The 22494-nt window shown below is 37.9% G+C and overlaps 1 protein-coding gene across 1 annotated transcript in view; it reads right to left on the bottom strand.

Annotated features, from left to right (window-relative positions):
* Positions 1 to 22494, bottom strand: part of LOC131536115 (adhesion G protein-coupled receptor E3-like) — a 218827-nt gene that overhangs the window by 11280 nt on the left and 185053 nt on the right. Inside the window, exons 9-11 of the mRNA XM_058768857.1 lie at positions 5632 to 5663; positions 5377 to 5454; positions 5070 to 5259 (exon numbers count right to left, since the gene is read on the bottom strand). Of these exons, the coding sequence (XP_058624840.1) occupies positions 5070 to 5259; positions 5377 to 5454; positions 5632 to 5663 (300 nt within the window). The remainder of the gene's footprint in view (positions 1 to 5069; positions 5260 to 5376; positions 5455 to 5631; positions 5664 to 22494) is intronic.

Genomic DNA, 22494 nt, shown 5'->3' with positions numbered 1-22494 from the left:
AAAAAAATGAACAAATGATTTTAGCAAATGGCTGCAATATAACAAAGAGTGAAAAATTTAAGGGGGTCTGAATACTTTCCGTACCCACTGTGTATATATATATATATATATATATATATATATATATATATATATATATACACTGTAAAAAATTGCTGTAAAAAACGGCCATATTCTGACAGTAACATCCTGTTTTTTCATTACAACAGTAAAATTCGTAAAAAATAATGAATTCTGGGTAATATTTGTTGTTTTCGAGAAAGTATCCTTCTGCAGTCCTGTGAAGTAACAGCGCTCAGAGTCGACACTCAGAGGTTAGGTTCTGCTTTCGAATAAACAACTCTGTGAAACCACAGTACGCAATGAATTTACTGCTGTAGTAGTTATAGAGAAAGAATTTTAAATCTAATGCATTTAAATATTTAAACTCCAGTCCAACTCAGACACACACAGACATCAAGAACCAGCGTATGAATCTCAACAATGGTGACAATCAACAAAATGCTTCATGCTGCAATGCATGCTGGGTAACACCACAGTATGAATAATTATTGTCACCACTGTTGAGGATCGTATGATAAGTGTTCATGTCTAAAAGCCTGAGCAATATAATTCTTAATTTTTTCCAATATTTAATATTACGATGGCATTTGTTTAATAGTAAATTCCTGCAGTTCTGTAACAGCTGAATGTCAGTAAATAAACCAAAGAGAGACACCTTCATGATGTTCAATCAAGTGACATAAAAGCCAAAAGTGTAAGCTCATCTGCTTCCTCAAGCTTTTAATTCAGCAATGTGCAAATGTTTGTTGTGAAGCAATATTGCAATTGCTTAAAAGCAATCCATTCTCAGTTACTAAAAGGGTCAAGAGCCCAACTAAAGCAAACACTGATCTCCATGATGGTGGCATCATTTGAACCAATAAAACATCAACATCTGATCCTCTGTAATTCTCAATAACAGCAGGTGTTCATCACTAATGCACAATCAACATTTAATTAGTCTCTCAATTATCTCTTAATTACCTCAACTCGTTGAGGTCTTGGGATTTGACTCAAACTTGCTTGTGACTTGAAAGGAATGAGTTGGTTCCTCCTCTGGTGAAATCAGCTGCTGAGTTCATGGGTGGAATAAACACATGGCAGGACTTTTACTTTCTGACCCTGGATTTGACACCTCTGGTCATAAATTAATCTATTACTTTTCCTACATAATTTTTAACAGAAAAGTGGTAAAATACCTATTTAGGAGTCTTAGACCTTTCCAACGATATATAGTTTGTCATGATTAGATTAGGATTTAATTGTAAAATAGTGAAGTAAAGGTAGGCGTCCCACAGGGTGGACGGTGACAGTTAAGAGGTTAATATTTCAGTTTTGTGCAAGATGATTTTAAATGTGTTTAAAGTTTTGATTTATGCCTATTATTATTTTTAAATGCGTTATTAAATTTTGGATTTATGCTATTATCTTTCGATCCGTGACCATTGTTTGCTATTCTGAAAAAAATCTGCTTTCATTTTTAAATTTTGTGCAATTTATCTTTACTTGCCTTTTTACATTTTGGTTTCATGCTTATTATTTTTTTTATCCGTGACCGCAATACTTTTGACGGGAAAATGATCCCATAGGGAATGGGGCGTCACACTTTTTTTTTTTTTTTTTTTTTGAGCAACTGGTATGGTGCCCCCTTTGGAGTTGGTGCCCTATGCAAACTGCATACTCTGTGTATAGGGAGCGATGGTACTGCATGCCGCTATAGTCTCAATAGTTGCCATATTTCACTTTAAAAGCTGGCCACACATTTCCATTACTCCATCATGCAACCCAGTATCTCGTGCATTTACCAGCATTATCCTCATCGCCAAAATGGTAACTTGGCATTAAAAAAAAATCACTACTGCACAGATTTCAAAAGCATCACTGGGTAGTAAGTTGCCAAGTTGAGGGGACAAATGGGAAGAATACAAGATCTGGCAACCGGACAACCTTGGAATATATTGACGTGATTATTCATATAATGAGGTTTGGGCCATACAAATGACGGGATTTTTTTTTAATAGGAAAATTAAAAATACGAGAGAAATACCGGAAAATATTTAAACGGGATAATAGCGGGATAAAATAGTAAAATACGGAAGAATCCGGGAAAAACGGGAAGGTTGACAAGTATGCAGTCCTCTCCTGGCAGGAGTTTTCAAAAAGGTTTGGTTTCAGTGACCTGATACTGTGTTTGCGTGATTTGCCAAACCGCATATAAAAGGCTGCGGCTTTGAAAATACCCGTGTCCGTATGGACAGAGTGATTCAACTTGTGGTTACACTTTATTTTAAGGTGTGTTGTTACAGTGTAATTATACATTTAAGCACTTTCTCACTTCCGCTGACTGTGGTACGAGGCGGATGACATACGTCGGCGTTGCGTGATTTGTGACGAGCACGGAGAGAGAATAAAACACCGGTCACGAATTAGAAGGACAAAACGAGGATTTGTAAAGGAAAATGTTGGAAGATTTCGATATAAGCTAAGAGGAGACTGGTTTTCCTTTGCCACTACATTTCCCAGAGGCACGCGCGCGATACATACGAACTATGTCATCCGCCTGAACGTCTTCCTCGTACCACAGTCAGCGGAAGTGAGAAAAAAAAGTGTTTATTACGTTTGAAATATGGATATTTATCTTTCAGAAACACATGGATTCGCTACAGGGGGCCTTTATTCACCCCCCGGAGCCGTGTGCGGGACGTTTTATTACGGATGCGCGTACTTTTTCACGTCTTCCGAACTGAATCCAGCAAACACCCGTTTACCTCCACTGAAAGGCTTAGAGGGGCCAGGCGAGTAAAACCCAACCTAATTTAAATTTTTGGGTGAACTAACACTTTAACACCACACAGTAAAACCTCCAGTGTTAAATCAACACTCCCGGTGTATATATAATCCACACTCAAGAGTGTTAAAAAAGTAACACTGAAGCAGTGTTAAAGTTAATGAGATAATTAGTTTAGTAATTGAGTGATGATTGAGCAGTAATGAAGAACACCTGCTGAAACTGAATCACTGAAAGAAAGGAAACAAGAACAGAAAAAAGAGACGAGACGAGCAGAAATACAAGAACTGACTTCAGTCACAGCCTTAGATGAAATCAACACAAGATAAAAGAAGACATTAAATCTCTCAAGATCTCAGCAGAGGATGATTAAACAACTCCACAAACAGTATCACCTGCTTCACACGTTACTAACCAGATTGACTTTAGATGTTGATGTTTTAGTTTTGTTTGAATTACCATTATCGAGGTCAGTGTTTGCTTTAGTTGGGCTCTTGACCCTTGACTTAAAACATTGTAGTTTCTTTGGCTGCCATAACTGCGTGTTTGTTTAGATACGTTAGTTATGGCAAAAAAAAAAAAAAGCCAAGAGAAAATGAGATTAGGGCTGGTTAAGTTTCAATAAAGATGTAATCAGCATATAGTGGCTTGAGTAATTGATGCAATTTGGAGTATAGCTACTGGTAGATTTGTTAGTTATTTTAGCTTATGATATAGTTTAACGTCTGACAATTTTAATATTAATCTGAAAGACTTTTGAAACTTATTCTGGACTGAAAGTTTACTTTTCTTTCATCAAACAGACTTCAAGAATCAGCATATGAATCTCAACAATGGTGACAATCAACATAAAGCTCCATGTTGCAGTGCATTCTGGGAGCACCAATCAAAACTCATCCATGGCTCCCAGCATGCAATGCGACATGAATAAATTATGCAGCTGGTTTAGTATTTTCTTTTATTCTTACCATTTCCTTTTGTTTTGCTATTTTGTGATTTTTAGTAGCGTGTTTTGTATTGTTCACAGATGATCTTTTTATCTGAATTTGTTGATTGTCACCATTGTTGAGATTCATACGCTGAGTCTTGATGTCTGTATGATAATGATGTTTTAAGTTTCTAGTGCCGATTTACTTTTGAAAGTCTTTCAGATTAATTTTTAAGCTGAAGAATCAAGCTATTTATTTTACGTGAACAAAACCAAAAGTTTTAAACAATCAATGACTATGTTATGAAATCCGTTATGAAAGTCACTAAATGTTGGTGATTTCTTTATAGAAGTCTAACCATCAACACCCCCTTGCCATAATTAACATATCTAAACAAACACACAGCTATGACAGCCAAAGGAATTGTGAATTCTTAAGTCAAGAGTCAAGAGCCCAACTAAAGCAAACACTGACCTCGATAATGGTAATTCAAATGAAACTAAAACATCAACATCTAAAGTCAATCTGGTTAGTAACGTGTGAAGCTGGTGATACTGTTTGTGGAGTTGTTTAATCATCCTCTGCTGAGATCTTGAGAGATTTAATGTGTTCTTTTATCTTGTGTTGATTTCATCTAAGGCTGTGACTGAAGTCAGTTGTAGATCTTGTTTTTCTGCTCGCCTCGTCTCTTTTTTCTGTTCTTGTTTCCTTTCTTTCAGTGATTAAGTTTGTAAACAGCAGGTGTTCTTCATTAATGTTCAATCATCACTCAATTACTAAACTAATTATCTCACTAACTTTAACACTGCTTCAGTGTTACTTTTTTAACACTCTGAGTTTGGATTATATATACACTGGGAGTGTTGATTTAACACTGGAGGTTTTACTGTGCAGGGATTTTGCTGTGTCTTTTGACTGTTTATTGTTTTTAAGGCAGAACATATTCAAAAAACACATTGAGATCTCCACAAACCATGGACTTCTCACTGTAAGTGAACCGGTGTTTAATTTTGTATTTTTTGTTTTTTTTTCTTTCAGGACACAACCTGTCCATGTCAGTATCTAATGGGATAAGCTTCTGCCAAATGAAAGATGAATTAGCATAAACACTGACCTTTGACGTCAGTAACCAAAGATACAGGCAGTGTTTCGTGCTCTCTTATAAAAGTTTATAACACTGCACAATTAAACAGTTACTGTAGCTGCATTTGCTGCTGTCTGGCCCACCGCTGCTGTCTAGACTAAATAAAGCCTCTGATATCATTTACAATCTGTATTTCATCATCAGTGATAATTGTGTCTTCACTTACCTACAGCAGCAAGAGTAAAACTGACGTTGTCACTCGTGTCTGTCGGCTTCACTAATGTAGAAATGAGTTTCTCGCTGGTTTTTAACATGCGGTTTCCATTGGAGGCTAGTTCAGTTGGGTTTGCTGCTGATGATGACTCTAAAATCTTCTCTGAAGCGCTGAAGGCCACAGTCAAAATGTTCGTCACAGTCTAATTTAATGATCAGAAAAATGCAGTTCAAAAGAGTTACTGTACATGTACTGTACATATATTATCTAAGTTAGATTTGATGATTTTTATCTTGAAAATCCTTGATCAGTCACTTACATTCAAAGGAAGCACTTGAGCTGTAATGTTCTCTATCTGCTCAAGAAGATTTTGAAAACATTCTCCAGAGGTCCGACTCTGAAATCACAATTGAGCTTTATATTGTAAATAAAATCATGTTTAATCATGTTTTGCAATATTAATAGCAAACAAAAGTAAGTCTGTGCATGTAACCATCAACAATGAATAGAAAAGCACATTAAAATTTCAAATATATTCCAATGCACATCTTATTGCACTGTTCTTCTGACTTACGGTGCATACTTCTGGCAGAGTTATAGTTATAGCTGCAATGAAAGAAATCAGCATAAAGACAATATTAAAACAAAACAGCAAATTATATAGATGTCATTTGTGCAATATTATAAAAGCATATATCAAAAATAAGTGATGAATTTGACCATGAGCAGTTGTTGATTTTTATCTAAAAAGTGTTTTATCCTGTCCTGATTATTTTCTCTCTCCTGAACACCCCCCCAACCCCCGCAACTTATGTAGGGCTGAATTCAGATAAAGTGTGCCATCAGTGAGAACCCCATAAGTGTCACCCAATGGCCCAATGGCGCTCTTTTTTTCGTTGTCTTTTTTCTCTAGCATATTTAGTAATTATCATAAAAGATATATCATTTGAAAACCTCATAATTTATCCTGTGAAAACCATTTTGGTTTCAATTTATTTTGATGGTCCCTTTAACACATTCTGTTGTCTATAAGTAACATTGCACCTACATTTCTACCAACTCTCATTAGAGTGTTAGTAGTGTATTAGTTGACTGGTAGGGTTAGGGTTGGAATAAGTTGACATGTAGTTGCAAAGTTACTTATAGTCAGTAGAGTGTCTGTTGAGAGACCATCACAATAAAGAGTTAGCAGATATGAAGCAGACAGTCTACTAATAATCTAATGAGAGTTTGTTGACATGTAGCTGCAACATTACTTAGTGTCAACAGAATGTTCAAAAGGGACCATCAAAATAAAGTGTTACCACCATTTTTAAATCGGACAATACGTTACCATGGAAATGGTACTTTAAAATCTTTCAGCGGTCTCCTCCCCTTAGTAGGTGGAGTCAAGCGTCATATTACAAAATTTATTACAGTCTTTTATAGTCAATTTTTTTTTTTTATAATCTTTTTTTATATATATTTTTAAAAAAGGTCGGAGTCTCAAGATTCCATATTTGGTGGTTTATATTTTTGATAGACATAATAATCACAGAGAAATTGAGACATTTGTGACAGAAAAATGCTTCAAAAAAAACATTCAATGGAGTTTTGATGGCACCCGGTGGTTATTTGTGGCATAACGCCCTAAATAAAACAGGAACCTCAATTATTATTATTATTTTTTTTTTATATATCAACTTCAAATTTGAAAAATACCTTATATGGACATAAGGCTTTAACTTTATAGCAATTTTGGATTCTAAAATATTTTATATAAGATAAAGGAACAGTGCATCTTTACAGTTGTCAGCAAATACACAGGGGAACACAGAGGTAAGTGCAAACAACAGCAGGTTTATTGAACACAGTCCAGGGGTGTATTCCAGAAAGCAGGTTATGTGACATACCCGGGTATGTTTGAGGATAAGTGAGCGGATAACCTCAGCTTTCGGTTCCAAAATCGGAGGTTACTTCCAGGGTATGTAAGTAACCATAGCAACTTGCTCTCTGAAGATAACCTGCTCTGGAGCAGGTTATGTTCCAGGGTTAGTGCACTTCAGCGCTATCTGAACATGTATGATCTACTGACAAGCCTTCAGTGGGCGTGACAGATAGCTCACAGTATTATATATTATTACAATACAGTTATGTATATAGCCTGCTATATATATATATATATATATATATATATATATAGTTGTATGATATTTTAAGCGCTAATATAAGTAATAAATAAGGATAGCCTATATATTGCTCTAATATGGTTATTATATTTTATTGGCATACATAAGTTATCTGTATAAATTATAAAACCCTATTATGAAAATGTAATGTTTAATTTATTATATTAGCCTATATATATATATATATATATATATATATATATATATATATATATATATATATATATATATATATTTTTTTTTTTTTTTTTTACATTTTATATTATCATCTCACACATGGATCGGCATTTTCTATAATGTATTTCTATAATAAAAATACATATCTGATATGACTTAATATATAATTAGCATCAAACAAACAATATAATTCTTATTCTCAAGGATTAAAGATTAAACGGGAAACCATCAATTAGGTGGCGATATGCACGAAGCATAAGGCCTACATGACCTTTGAACAGAAGAAGAAGAAAGAAGCATTATGGCGCACTTATTCTTAGCGTCCATTTCCATAGTGACTCGTCGATTCGTCGCTCTGTTGAGAATGTCTTGAGTCTTAACCAGGAACATACTCGGAGTTGAATGAACTTACTCCCGGACGCGTTTTTGGAACCTTGAGTAAGCAAAGTTTGGGGTTAATCAACCGAAAGTTCAGGGTTTATCTGACGGTAAGTTAACCATGCTTTCTGGAATACACCCCAGGTGAGTATATGGGGGAATGGTGAGGGTTCTTGGTTCTTATCTGAGAGTTAACGATTCCTTTTCCAGAAGATTCGAGGGGAACAGCGGAGAGTGGAGACAATGGAGCTGAGGACAATGGGAAGCAGAATGCTTGAGTGGCTAGCAGGTAGGTAATAGCAGGTAAGAGTCAGGTACGTACACATGCAATGTTTTCAGATGATCCAGAGGCGCAAAGGAGCGGTGGAGCTGATGAAAACAGAGCGATGGCAAATCCTTGAGGTAAGTAACAACAAGTAAGGATTGCATAACAAGCCGTGAGACCAGAAATAGTGACATTGAGGAAAGTGCAAGGATAAAGGGAGCTAGATTAGCGGTGACAGGTGTGGGGAATTAGACTCCAGGTGATGGTGATCATGGACTGAGAAAAGGTGTGAGCCGGGGAGGATTCTGGGAAATGGAGTCCTGAGCTGGTGACTGCCCAGTCAACACATGAGATCACACGATGATCACAGTGACATCACACCATATACAGTGATCCTCACAGTGTGAGTAATATATGAGCTCACTGTGAACCCAAAATGTTGAGCAGGTTGAGAGGAGGCAGTTCAAATATCAGTCACGGGGGACATTCTACTGTTTCTCAACACTATCACAGAGATATCACAGTGCTCTCACATGATGAGCTCATGAGTGCACGCCCAGCTAACAGATTTCTGTTATAAGAATCTTCTCCAAACATACAACTGACTTCCAGACACAGCCTTCGATGAAATCAACTGAAATAAAAGAATACATTAAATCTCTCATGATCTCAGCAGAGAATGATTAAACAACTCCACAAACAGCATCACCAGCTCCACTCATTACTAACCAGACTGACTTTATTTCTGAAATCTACAAAAGCTCTTATTGAGAATTAGATGTTTTATTGTTTAGTTTGTTGTTACCATCAAAGTGATTAGTGTTTGCTTTAGTTGGGCTCTTGACCCTTGACTTTATAACGTTATATTTTTTGGGGCTGCTGTAACTGTGTTTGTAAAGCACATTTGTTATGGCAAGGATAAACAAGACTGGAGCAAAATGCAGTTTATAGCATATGTATTCGCTCTGAGGACATGCCGATTGTAACGGACATGAAACAGGTTAAGTTAAATAAGCATTCTTGTTTATGCATTTCAACAGGGGTTCGCCATACATCGATGATTATCCCAGTGTTCACGTTCGTTATTTCTAAGGTCGATGTTTTCATTGTGATGTGTGTGGTTGATTTCAGCTGCGCGCAGTGTTAGAAGAACGCGTTTATGGCAGTCAAATTCAATGACAGTGTTGCGGGAGAAGGGAAATAAAAGTTATCACTTAAGATCACTATATACAATTGTTGTAGCCCCAAGTTAAATGCATTATGGGTAGTGTAGTTCGAAGAAATGTGCTTGTGTGATGTGTGCTCTGACTGTGCTGTGTAGTTCAGAAAACGGCGAAAGAACATTTATATTCTGATTTTATTTTGGTTCATTCAGGTCAGTCCACCCAGGGTTCCTGTGCACTGTAACTCTGACAACTTTTATCTGCACGAGAGAGTAAAATGGCATGCATCGGGTAACTTTGTCCGTCTCATCATTGCATGAACATGAATTAACGAGCTGTTATGCTGCCGCTGGGACTGATGAAGTGGAGAAAGTAACAGCATTTATCAAACGACTAAATTATGTATTTGCTCAGGTAGGTGCTGGGGTCTTATCTATCGGATTTCAACGTATATCCATTTTGTTAATTAACATTACACATAGTGCACGTCTAATTAGAGTTAAGCCAGTCGGTGTGGTAGCCCAGGCACACATAGCCATAGGCCACTAGCATTATGCCGGTCGGTGTGGTAGCCCAGGCACACATAGCCATAGACCACTAGCATTATGCCGGTCGGTGTGGTAGCCTCCCAGCCAGCAAACTTATGTGGGGCCCAGATGGGTGGCACCTGGGCTATCTAACTGGGCCCCAGCCAGTTTTGTCCTCGGTTTCCACGAGGGCCCCACATGGGTCAGCCCAGATGAAACAATGAAATAAACACTGCTCAGTATGCATACTACAGAGTTCTAAAAATAAGACTGAAGCAGAACTGCAGTTCATTAGATAATTAAGTGATTATCTAGTACTGATTGAGCATTAGTGACGAACACCTGCTAAAGAAAAAAGAGACGAGCAGAAACACAACAGCTACTATTGACTTCCAGCCACAGCCTGCAAAACAACTGCAAATAAAAGACATTAAATCTCTGAAGATCTCAGCAGAGGAGGATTAAACAACTCCACAAACAGCATCACCAGCTTCACTTATTACTAAACAGACTGTTGTTATTTCTGTCAGATTGTCTAGAGAAGCTCTTATTGAGAAATACAGAGGTTCAGATGTTGATGTTTTATTGAAAGTAAGAGGTTGGTTTGAAGTCACCATTACGGTGAATAACGTTTGCTTTAATAGAGCTCTTGACTCTTATGCTCCTCTATATGCTTGTTTGCTTTGCCACAATGTATTTAGAAAACATGTAGTGTGCAAAGACAGTTAGACTCAAAGGTTATCAGCTGATAATAGCTGTTCATTGATGATTATGTAGATTTTAAGGTTTTCGAGTGGTCTTTCTCACAGAGCTCATCACTGTTTAGAAATGGCTTGTTGTGATCAAAAAATTAAATTTTCACATTACTAACCCTGAGAAAAAAAATGCATGTTGGGAGCCATTGTTGACTTTTGTGTGCTTCACCCAGAATGCATTGCAGCATAAATCATGTCACCGTTGCTGAGATTCATACACTGATTCATATTACATGACGATTATATCTTCATCATCACAGTTTTTTCTTGCTTGTCTTGCCATATCAAACACAGTTAAAACAACCAGAGAAAAACTAAAGTTAAAACTTTAAGGGCCAACCACCCAACTAAAACAAACACTATTCTCCATAATGGTGACAAATATACTTTTCAATAAAACCAACATCTGAACCTCTGTAATTCTCAAAAACTTTTGTAGAAGTCCGACAGAAATAACGTCAGTCTGGTTAGTAATAAGTGATGCTAGTAATGCTGTTTGTGGAGTTGTTTAATCCTCCTCTGCTGAGATCTTCAGAGATTTAATGTCTTTTATTTGCAGTTGTTTTGCAGGCTGTGGCTGGAAGTCAATAGTAGCTGTTGTGTTTCTGCTCGTCTCTTTTTTCTTAAGCAGGTGTTTGTCACTAATGCTCAATCAGTACTAGATAATCACTTAATTATCTAATGAACTGCAGTGCTGCTTCAGTTTTATTTTTAACACTCTGTAGTATGCATACTGAGCAGTGTTCATTACATTGTTTCATCTGGGCTGACCCATGTGGGGCCCTCGTGGAAACTGACGACAAAACTGGCTGAGGCCCAGTTAGATAGCCCAGGTGCCACCCATCTGGGCCCCACATAAGTTTGTTGGCTGGGCTATTCTGCCAAGACCAAATACATTAACATTGTCAGGCCTAAACCAGCCAAGGTTTGAGCACAACAACTCATTTAACAAAATGTTGTTCAATTATCAATATTGACCAAAATCCCTCCATTTCAGGCCCCAGAAGGGAAAAAAAGCTTACAAATAATAGTTTATTTAATAAGGATATTTTTCATTAAATAAAAACCTTTTTAAAAAGTAGACAAATTTTGTAATCATTATGTAAAATTAGCTACAGGAGCCACATCCCCCCCCCCACCAAGAAATAATAACTACCTCGTATGTATATGTACAATGTATTTTTTATTTTTTTATTTTATTATTTATTTATTTATTTATTTTTTTACTATTCAACCACTGCATATATGTTTTTTTTTTTTGGGTGGGGGGTGGGGGTTGTTAAATATGTTGTTAAATGTGATGGTCTGATAATGTGTTCATAAGAAATGTGTTTTTAATTAAGAAGCAGAATAAATTTTGATATATAAAGGATGGCCCACTTTACCTGAAAATAAATTTGTCTGGAGCGCATGATCTCAAAATAGCCTAATTATTAGTACATACTTTGTAAATAACACTTTATATTATCTGTATTCAAATTTAAATAGTATAGCTGGGCCTTAAAGTAAAAAAAAAAAAAAAACTCTAGGTATCTAAATTAGCCTACACTTTTTACACAAAGTGACCCACTTTACCTGAATTCATCATATTGTTTGTCACACATTTCTTTGTTTGTAGTTGTCTATGAAACTAATCAAACTACTATTACAAGCTACTATTTATTGATTGATTGACTGAATGATTTAGCAGTGGCTTTTTTGGAAGTATTAACCATAAAAAAAAAAAAAAAAGGACAAAAGTCTCTTTGGTCAAAAAAGGTTCCTACCTCTGGTCTAGTGCATGTAATGTAAAAAACAAAAACAAACAAACTAGTTATTACACATGACAAAAAAAAAAAAGAAACAAGATTTTGTCTTGTTTACGATGTAAGGTATAATTCAAAGATAAATAAACAGAAAAATCAGTGTAAGCACGAGATGTTACGCTTATTGATAGTGGTGTTGATACAGCGTGCTAATGCTAGTTTATCTTTTTTCATTTTTGTGTTACCTCTTGTGGAGAAAAAATTACGTTTTTGAAGCGAGAACAATTGAAAACTTAGAGGCTCAGAAAGGATTTTTTTGTTTTTGTTTTTCACATTGTGGTTCAGGGCTGTGAATGATCAAAAGCTACATTACCAGCTGTGGTCGTCTGTGGAGTGAGTGTTGTAACAGTGCTGCTGATAGTAACAGCTGAAAAAAAGAAAAATGACTGATGAATAACAATGAACTAAGTTAAGTTAAGTAAGACACAAATATTACAAAGGACACACAAAATGTCTACAATTACAGTACACCTGCACATTTCACACACATTCATTCCTTCACACACACACACACACACACACACATACACATTCCTTCATCTTTATCTAGACACACACACACACACACACATACACATTCCTTCATCTTTATCTAGACACACACACACACACACACACACCTGTTCAATTCTACAGATCCACAAACATTCAGCCAAAATACCAATAAACAAGGAAACATCAGACTACATTATCAGCTGAGCTCGTCTCTGGTGTGACTGTTGTAACAGTGCTGCTAAAAAATAATGGCTCATGAATATCAATACATCAATAAACACAAATAATACAAAAGTCTCATGTGAATATAAATCACCTGCACAGTATGCTGAATTACAGAGAGTTGGTGTAACCAGCTCATAGACGTAATAATTGCCTGGACAGGCTTTGACTTTGATGGGGAAAGACCCGTAATAGCAGCAGTAACCTCCACCGTTACCGCAGACATCTCGAGTGACGACTCCATCCTGTACTGTTGGGTGTCCACCACGAATCCACAGTGCAGTGTTAGTACCACAGCTACCCCTTGCCACACACGTGTCTGGGATGTGAGCGCTCACACCATTAATGAAGAGACGATACCAGCCGCTCCAGGTGACAGACTGGTCACACATCTGATATGAATGTAAGTCATATGTATTATTGGTGGCTCTCCATGGATTGTCCAGTGCAGTGTAGTTGTAGCAGGGGTCAGAAAGATTAGCTGTTATGGGGAAGAAAAACAAAAAGTTTATATATATATAGTATATATATATATATATATATATATATATATATATCATTTTTTTCCCCCAATACCATTATATATATATATAATATTAGAATAACAACATATTTTCCTCCAAACTCACATTATTTTGTCATTATTATTATTTATTTATTTATTTATTTTTATAACTTTGGAGTCGCTTTGGATAAAAGCGTCTGCTAAATGACTAAATGTAAATGTAGTATTCTATGAAATACAGTGATTCATGGGTTTACAGAGATCAGCCCACTTCAAAACAGTTGTGACGTAATGAAACCTCATTAACTGAAACCATGTGACTTTGGCAGTTTGATATGTGCTCGGAGCCACTGGTCTGAAACAAATTATTCACAAAGATTTCAAAGCTTCACAAAGCAGTGCTTCACCCATCAATAGTGCCAAGCTCAAATCAGTTTAGCTAAAATAAGTTATTTTGGTAAAATAAGTTGTGTAATTGTTCCTTTTATATGCAGTGGTGTGATTCATTAGCAAACAAACAAACAAATAAATAAATATTAATTTGATAGCACTATTTTTTTTTCTACAGATATTTTGAAATATCCTACTAAAGCAATAAGCCCCAATAAGCCGTGGTTTACAGAGTTTTTATAAAATGGTTATTCCATATAGTAAGGTTTCACAAAATAAAACAGAGCAAATCAAATGTAATTATATTAATAAAAACATTATTCTTCCGCCAAACAATGTAGTTCCTCAGAAACAGTTGTGGATGCAACCATATATATATATACATATACGTAGATGCCTCATTAGCGACTGTTTCTATGGGCCACGATATGTAAGCCGTCCGCCATTTTGGAACGGTATGTGAACCATAGATCTGTGTAGATTCCCCATTCGACCCATGATTCAACCGCTGTAAGCACGTAGACGCGCCCGCAATATACATATTCATATCTATGCTGCGAAACCTTGAGCACAAGTTGATTGTGTGCGTCTAAAACAGCAAGTTATAAGCATGTATAACTGCTAAAGCTATTTTGGTTGTGTGTGTGTGGTATCAGGTATAATCTAAAAGCTTAAATTACCCAAATTCATTCTCTAGAGTCTGTTTTGCAAACAGACATAGCCTTACTACTATCCTGCCCTCCGAAATGTGACGTCATACTGCGGTGAGAGTCAAAACGGCAGGCCTAGTGAGACTGACTTGCTTTAAAGGGGATTAAAAAAAGAGTGGGTGGATTTTTATTATTGTAGGGTGGATGTGTTCACACACTGCCAACACACATTTATGTCCAAACAAAAGTGGATTTTGCATAATAGGTGCCCTTTAATAAAAATAAATAAATAAATACAAAATTAACATTAAAAAACTGTAATTTTCTGCCATTATAGAAAAGTACTGCTGAATTAAATGTAAAGTAAATTGCCTTAAACCACAAAGCACAAAGTAAAAACAACAACAACAACAACAAAAAACTAATATTTATAGTGTGTTAATAAGGTGATTACATTATCACTATGATCTTACTTCATTTGAGTCAACTAAACAAAGACTATTTTCTTGACATGAAATGAAACTAAACACCCAGTTTGGATCATATACTGAATATAGTTTATTCCCAGTCAACACGTGAGGTCACGCGATGATCACAGTGATATCAGATCATTCTCATACGGTGATCCTCACAGTGTGAGTAATATATGAACTCATTGTGAATTCAAAATGTTGAGCAGGTTGAGAGGAGGCAGCTCAAATATCAGTCGCTGGGAGATATTCTACTTCCTGATGTGCGGGGTTCTTATTTCTGTCAGACATCTACAAAAGCGCTTATTGAGAATTAACAGATTTAGATGATTATGTTTTGATGATTATGTTTTATTGTTTTGTTTGACGTTACCATCGTGGTGAGTAGTGTTTGCTTTAGTTGGGCTCTTGACCCTTGACTTTATAACATTATATTTTTTGGTGCTGTTGTAGCTGTGTTTGAAAAGCACATTTGTTATGGCAAAAAAAAAAAAAAAAAAGAGACTGCAACCAGGTGATATCGGTTTGTTACTGATGATAACAGTGTGGCCATCACCTGGATTCAGTATGCAGTGAGAAGTTATTAATCTAAAGTTTTTAAATAATAGCTTTGTGATTATAGTATATGACCCAGCAGTCTCATAATCGTTTATGAAGGATTTTAAAAGCATGAGAAGACACAAACATTTTGAACTACTATGTCATTTAAACACAAAGAGAGACATCAAGAATCAGTGTATGAATCTCAACAATGGTGACAATCAAAAGCTTCATGCTGCAATGCATGCTGGGTACCTAGTCTCTGTGCAGTGAGTGCACTTTGACCTCACATTAGTATGAGCACACAGTGAGGGCGCTGTGAGGTTACACTTTTAGCTCACTGTTACCTCACATTGTGACCTCATCACGAGTATCCTGTGAGATCATGGTGACATCACTGTGAGATCAAATTGTTGACTGGGCACTACTTTGTGTATCTGAAATTCAACTGAAAATTAAGTGAAACAATTAAAACTAAAAAGACAAATTGAACGCAAACATGTCTTGAGTTCATCACAGCATCAGCAGCTACACTGTTATGACTTCCAAATAAAGCAACATACAGCATTTTAATAAGGATCTCCTCTCACAAGCAGAAAAGTGGGCTCTTTGGGTCTGGCCCGTGAGAGGTTAAACTTAAGTGTTATGGCTTTGCCTCCAAGGGTGATTGAGACGAGTGTGAAAGCGACTTCGACACACTCTGCATATGACAGGAAATGGAACAGGTTTGACTTAGAATGAGGACAGAGGAAAATTGCTAATTTTCACTGTTTGGTGGCAGATGTGTTATTTTCTGATGCAGAGTCTTTTCTAGCGTTAATGTTTTTCTTGCAATTTCTGCATACGGTTTCCAGTTTTCTTGCTGGTCTAATAAAAGAGTCCTGCACCTTCGTTACATGTATTATTTTCTACATAAATGCATTTGAGTGAGTTTGGTGGAATTATTATTAACTAACCAAACTCACCCTGCTGCGGCCATTCAAAATTATTTTTACACTTTACCCTTGATTTTCAAATAAATAGTGTAGGGAGTGCAATTATTTCCTTTATGAAATTAACTCAGGAACTCACAGATGCCATGCAATAAACCCATGAAACTAACTACCCAGTATGCAATGCAGCATGAAACTTTTGACTGTCACCATTGTTGAGATTCATAAACCGATTCTTGATGTCTCTCTTTGTGTTTAAATGACACCATAGTTCAAAATGTTTGTGACTTATGCTTTTAAAATCATTCACTGTTACACTGTTTGACCCTATACTGTATAATCAAAAAGCTGTTATAATTAAAACACTCTGATTAATAACACTTCACAAAGATTGCATTGAATCTAGGTGATAATTTCGTTGTTATTAACAACAACCCAATATCACCTGGTTGCAGTGTCTTTCTGGAGTTACTTGCCGTAACAAATGTGCTTTACAAACACAGTTACAGCAGCCCAAAAAAATATAATGTTATAAAGTCAAGAGTCAAGAGCCCAACTAAAGCAAACACTAATCACTTTGATGGTAACATCAAACGAAACAATAAAACATCTCATTCTCAATAAGAGCTTTTGTAGATATCAGAAATAAAGTCAGTCTGGTTAGTAATGAGTGGAGCTGGTGATGCTGTTTGTGGAGTTGTTTAATCATTCTCTGCTGAGATCATAAGAGATTTAATGTACTCTTTTATTTCAGTTGATTTCATCGAAGGCTGTGTCTGGAAGTCAGTTGTATGTTTGGAGAAGGTTCTTATAACAGAAATCTGTTAGCTGGGCGTGCACTCATGAGCTCATCATGTGAGAGCACTGTGATATCTCTGTGATAGTGTTGAGAAACAGGAAGTAGAATGTCCCCCAGCGACTGATATTTGAACTGCCTCCTCTCAACCTGCTCAACATTTTGGGTTCACAATGAGCTCATATATTACTCACACTGTGAGGATCACCGTATGAGAATGGTGTGATGTCACTGTGATCATCGCGTGATCTCACGTGTTGACTGGATTATCTACTTTGATCATTTATGACCCCCTTCTTCACCCTGCCATCTCTGCATCTCCCTCTTTCTCCCCAAAAGGATTCACTCAAAGTTCATTAAGAATATGCAAATACCACATATCATATATCTTGTGAACCCGTTGTTTTTCACCCTCATGTTTGGTATCATTTTAAAGGTCTCTGTGTGATTGGTAAAATGGTCTCAATTTCACAGTAGTCACTTATATTATGAGAAATATTGAAAACTTAAGTGAATTCTGTAACTCTGTTGTGTTCTGTTGTGATCTAATCTGTTTTGGGGCAGAGAATAAATGTTTATGGGCCTTTTGTTCTGGTAGTATTTAAGGGTAAGTTGCAAATCAGTCAGGGCGATTCTGTAGTCAGATCAGCCCGTAGTGTGGAGGGTATTTAATATGTATTTAACTATGTATTTTGTTCTTGACTTCAGGTAAACATTTTACTCTTAGATTCATCTTTGAACAACTGATGTTATGTATTTTCTTATTTTTGAATTGGCTTCTTATTGTTTTATTGCTTTAATCAGAAAGATTAGCTGTTATGGGGGGAAAAAATATGGGGAGTGGGGGGTTATATATACATTTTTTTTTAAATATATATATATATATAATATGAGAATAACAACATATTTTCCTCCAAACTCACATTATTTTGTCAATCAGGTTTTTTTAAACTTCAAAACAGTTACACATAACGACATAACGAAACCTCATTAACTGAAACTATGTGACTTCGGCAGTTTGATATGTGCTCTGAGCCACTGGTTCGAAACAAATGATTCACAAAGATTTCAAAGCTTCACAAAGCAGTGCTTCAAAAGCACCCATCAATAGTGCCAAGCTCAAATCAGTTTAGCTAAAATAAGTTGTGTAATTGTTCCTTTTATATGCAGTGGTGTGATTCATTAGCAAACAAACAAACAAATAAATAAATAATATTAATTTGATAGCACTATTTTTTTCCCTACAGATATTTTGAAATATCCTAAAGCAATAAGCCCCAATAAGCTGTGGTTTACAAAGTTTTTATAAAATGGTTATTTCATGTAGTAAGGTTTCACAAAATAAAACAGAGCAAATAAAATGTAATTATATTAATAAAAACATTATTCTTCCTCCAAACAATGTAGTTCCTCAGAAACAGTTGTGGTTGCAACCATAGATATACATACGTAGATGCCTCATTAGCGACTGTTTCTATGGGCCACGATACGTAAGCCGTCCGCCATTTTGGAACGGTATGTGAACCATAGATCTGTATAGATTCCCCATTCGACCCATGATTCAACCGCTCCAAGCACGTAGATGCACCCGCAATCTACATATTCATATCTATGAATTTGATCTCAATCGCCTTACCACTACTAGCACGCACAAATCAGGCAACCAACTTGATTTAATTTACACACGCAATTGTACTGCAGATAACATTCTGGTACAACCGCTACATATCTCGGACCATTTCTTCTTTACATTTACACTACATTTTGCTACCAGTGTGCCACCAACCCCCTTACCGGTTACTTTTAGATGAAACCTAAGCTCCCTTTCTCCTTCCCATCTTTCCTCTGTAGTATCATCCTCTCTTCCCTCACCTACCCAATTCTCATCTCTGGATGTAAACGCAGCTACTGAAACTTTATGCTCTACCTTAACTTCTTGTCTAGACGACATTTGTCCTCTCTCCTCTAGGTCAGCACGGGCTGCCCCTTCTAACCCCTGGTTATCTGATGTTCTTCGTGAACATCGGACTAAACTCAGAGAGGCAGAGAGAAAATGGCGCAAATCAAACAACCCGTCGGACCTGAGTAGGTATCAGTCTCTGCTCTCATCTTTCTCTGCTGAGGTCCACACTGCCAAATCCTCACATTTCCACAACAAGATCAACAGCGCTCCAGACATGCATAATCTCTTCAGAACATTTAATTCTCTCCTCTGTCCCCCTCCACCACCTCCCACCACTTCTATTACATTTACATTTACATTTAGTCATTTTGCAGACGCTTTTATCCAAAGCGACTTACAATTTGGGGAACACATGAAGCGATTCATCTTGAAGAGGCAATTCGACAAAGGAAGTGCTTGTAACACCAAGTCTCAGGCATTGTTTAAATAAGTACAAGCTAGCAAGGGAAGGAATAAGTAAGGAGAAAGATTTTTTTTTTTTTTTTTTTATGTGTAGGTTGAAGTCAAGTAGTGTCGAAAGAGATGAGTTTTCAGCTGTTGCTTGAAGATTGACAGGGATCCAGTACTCCGAATATGGGTGGGAAGATCATTCCACCAGCCAGGAATGGTGAACGAGAATGTTCTGGAGAGTGATTTTGAGCCTCTTTGTGATGGTACCACGAGGCGTCGCTCACTAGCAGATCTCAGACTTCTGGAGGGATGTAGATTCTTAATAGTGAGTGCATGTAGGCGGTGCTGAGCCTGTGGTTGTTCTATGAGCAAGCATCAGTGTCTTGAACTTGATGCGAGCTGCGATTGGTAGCCAATGCAATGAGATAAAGAGAGGTGTAACATGGGCTCTTTTGGGTTCCTTGAAGACCAGTCGTGCCGCATTCTGAATCATTTGTAGAGGTTTGACTGTGTTTGATGGAAGTCCAGCCAGAAGAGCATTGCAGTAGTCCAGCCTAGAAATGACAAGGGCCTGGACAAGAAGTTGTGCAGCATGCTCCGTCAGAAAGGGCCTGATCTTTCTGATGTTGTGTAGTGCAAACCTGCAAGATCGAGCAGTCTTTGCAATGTGGTCTTTGAAGGTCAGCTGGTCATCAAAGATTACACCAAGATTTCTGACCGAAGTTGATGGGGTAATTGTTGATGAACCTAACTGGATCGTGATGTCATGCTGTAGAGTTGGAGCGGCAGGAAAGACAAGAAGCTCAGTCTTTGCCAGGTTGAGCTGGAGGTGATGTTCTTTCATCCATGCCGAGATGTCTGACCAGGCAACCTGAGATCCTTGCAGCTACCGTTGGATCATCTGGTTGAAAAGAGATAGAGCTGTGTGTCATCAGCATAGCAGTGGTAGGAGAATCCATGTGCCTGTATGATGGGACCCAGTGATGTAGTGTATGTGGAGAAGAGGAGGGTCCAAGAACCGATCCCTGAGGAACCCCAGTGACCAGTGTATGTGCTTTGGATACCTCCCTCCCAGGCCACCCTGAAAGACCTACCAGTGAGATAGGATTCAAACCAGCGAAGTGGAATTCCAGCGATGCCCAGTGATGAGAGAGTGGAGAGGAGTATCTGATGATTGACAGTGTCAAACGCGGCAGATAGATCCAGCAGAATGAGGACTGATGATTTGGAATGGGCTTTTGCACCGCAGGGCTTCAGTGACCGAGAGAAGCGCAGTCTCAGTTGAATGGCCACTCCTGAAACCTGACTGTTTAGCGTCCAGTTTGTTGTTCTGTGAAAGAAACAATGAGACCTGGTTGAAGACAACACGTTCAAGTGTTTTCGCTATGAATGGAAGGAGAGAGACAGGTCTATAGTTTTCTATAAGAGAAGTGTTTAATGTAGGTTTTTGAGCAGTGGTTACCCGAGCCTGCTTGAACGCAGTGGGGAAGATGCCTGTGAGGAGGGATGTGTTGATGATGTGTGTGAGTGTCGGTAAGAGCGTGGGAGAGATTGCTTGCAGAAGGTGCGAGGGATTGGGTCAAGAGGACATGTTGTAGGATGGTTGGAGAGGAGAAGTTTGGATACTTCAGCCTCCGTCAGGGGACAGAAGGAGAAAATGGGAGGTTTAGCAGTGGAAGTGGTTGGTTGGGGGTCCTGTGTGCGTGGAGATGAGAACTGATTACTGATCGATCTAGTTTTGTCTGTAAAAAGTAGCAAAGTCATCAGCTGTAATAGAAGTGGTGGGAGGTGGTGGAGGAGGACAGAGGAGAGAATTAAATGTTCTGAAGAGATTACATGTCTGGAGCGCTGTTGATCTTGTTGTGGAAATGTGAGGATTTGGCAGTGTGGACATCAGCAGAGAAAGATGAGAGCAGAGACTGATACCTACTCAGGTCCGACGGGTTGTTTGATTTGTGCCATTTTCTCTCTGCCGCTCTGAGTTTAGTCCGATGTTCACGAAGAACATCAGATAACCAGGGGTTAGAAGGGGCAGTCCGTGCTGACCTAGAGGAGAGAGGACAAATGTCGTCTAGACAAGAAGTTAAGGTATTACAGCTGATGACTTTGCTACTTTTTTTACAAACAAAACTAGATCGATCAGTGATCAGTTCTCACCTCCACGCACACAGGACCCCCAACCAACCACTTCCACTGCTAAAACTCCCATCTTCTCCTTCTGTCCCTGACGGAGGCTGAAGTATCCAAACTTCTCCTCTCCAACCATCCTACAACATGTCCTCTTGACCCAATCCCTCACACCTTCTGCAAGCAATCTCTCCCACGCTCTTACCGACACTCACACACATCATCAACACATCCCTCCTCACAGGCAACTTCCCCACTGCGTTCAAGCAGGCTCGGGTAACCCCGCTGCTCAAAAAACCTACATTAAACACTTCTCTTATAGAAAACTATAGACCTGTCTCTCTCCTTCCATTCATAGCGAAAACACTTGAACGTGTTGTCTTCAACCAGGTCTCATTGTTTCTTTCACAGAACAACAAACTGGACGCTAAACAGTCAGGTTTCAGGAGTGGCCATTCAACTGAGACTGCGCTTCTCTCGGTCACTGAAGCCCTGCGAATTGCAAAAGCCCATTCCAAATCTTCAGTCCCCATTCTGCTGGCTCTATCTGCCGCGTTTGACACTGTCAATCATCAGATACTCCTGTCCACCCTCTCATCACTGGGCATCGCTGGAATTCCACTTCGCTGGTTTGAATCCTATCTCACTGGTAGGTCTTTCAGGGTGGCCTGGGGAGGGGCGGTATCCAAAGCACATACACTGGTCACTGGGGTTCCTCA

Source organism: Onychostoma macrolepis, chromosome 01 (assembly GCF_012432095.1).
Source record: "Onychostoma macrolepis isolate SWU-2019 chromosome 01, ASM1243209v1, whole genome shotgun sequence".
Taxonomy (NCBI): domain Eukaryota; kingdom Metazoa; phylum Chordata; class Actinopteri; order Cypriniformes; family Cyprinidae; genus Onychostoma; species Onychostoma macrolepis.
The sequence above is the reverse complement of the archived record's forward strand: the minus strand, read 5'-3'. Positions and strand labels throughout refer to the sequence as shown.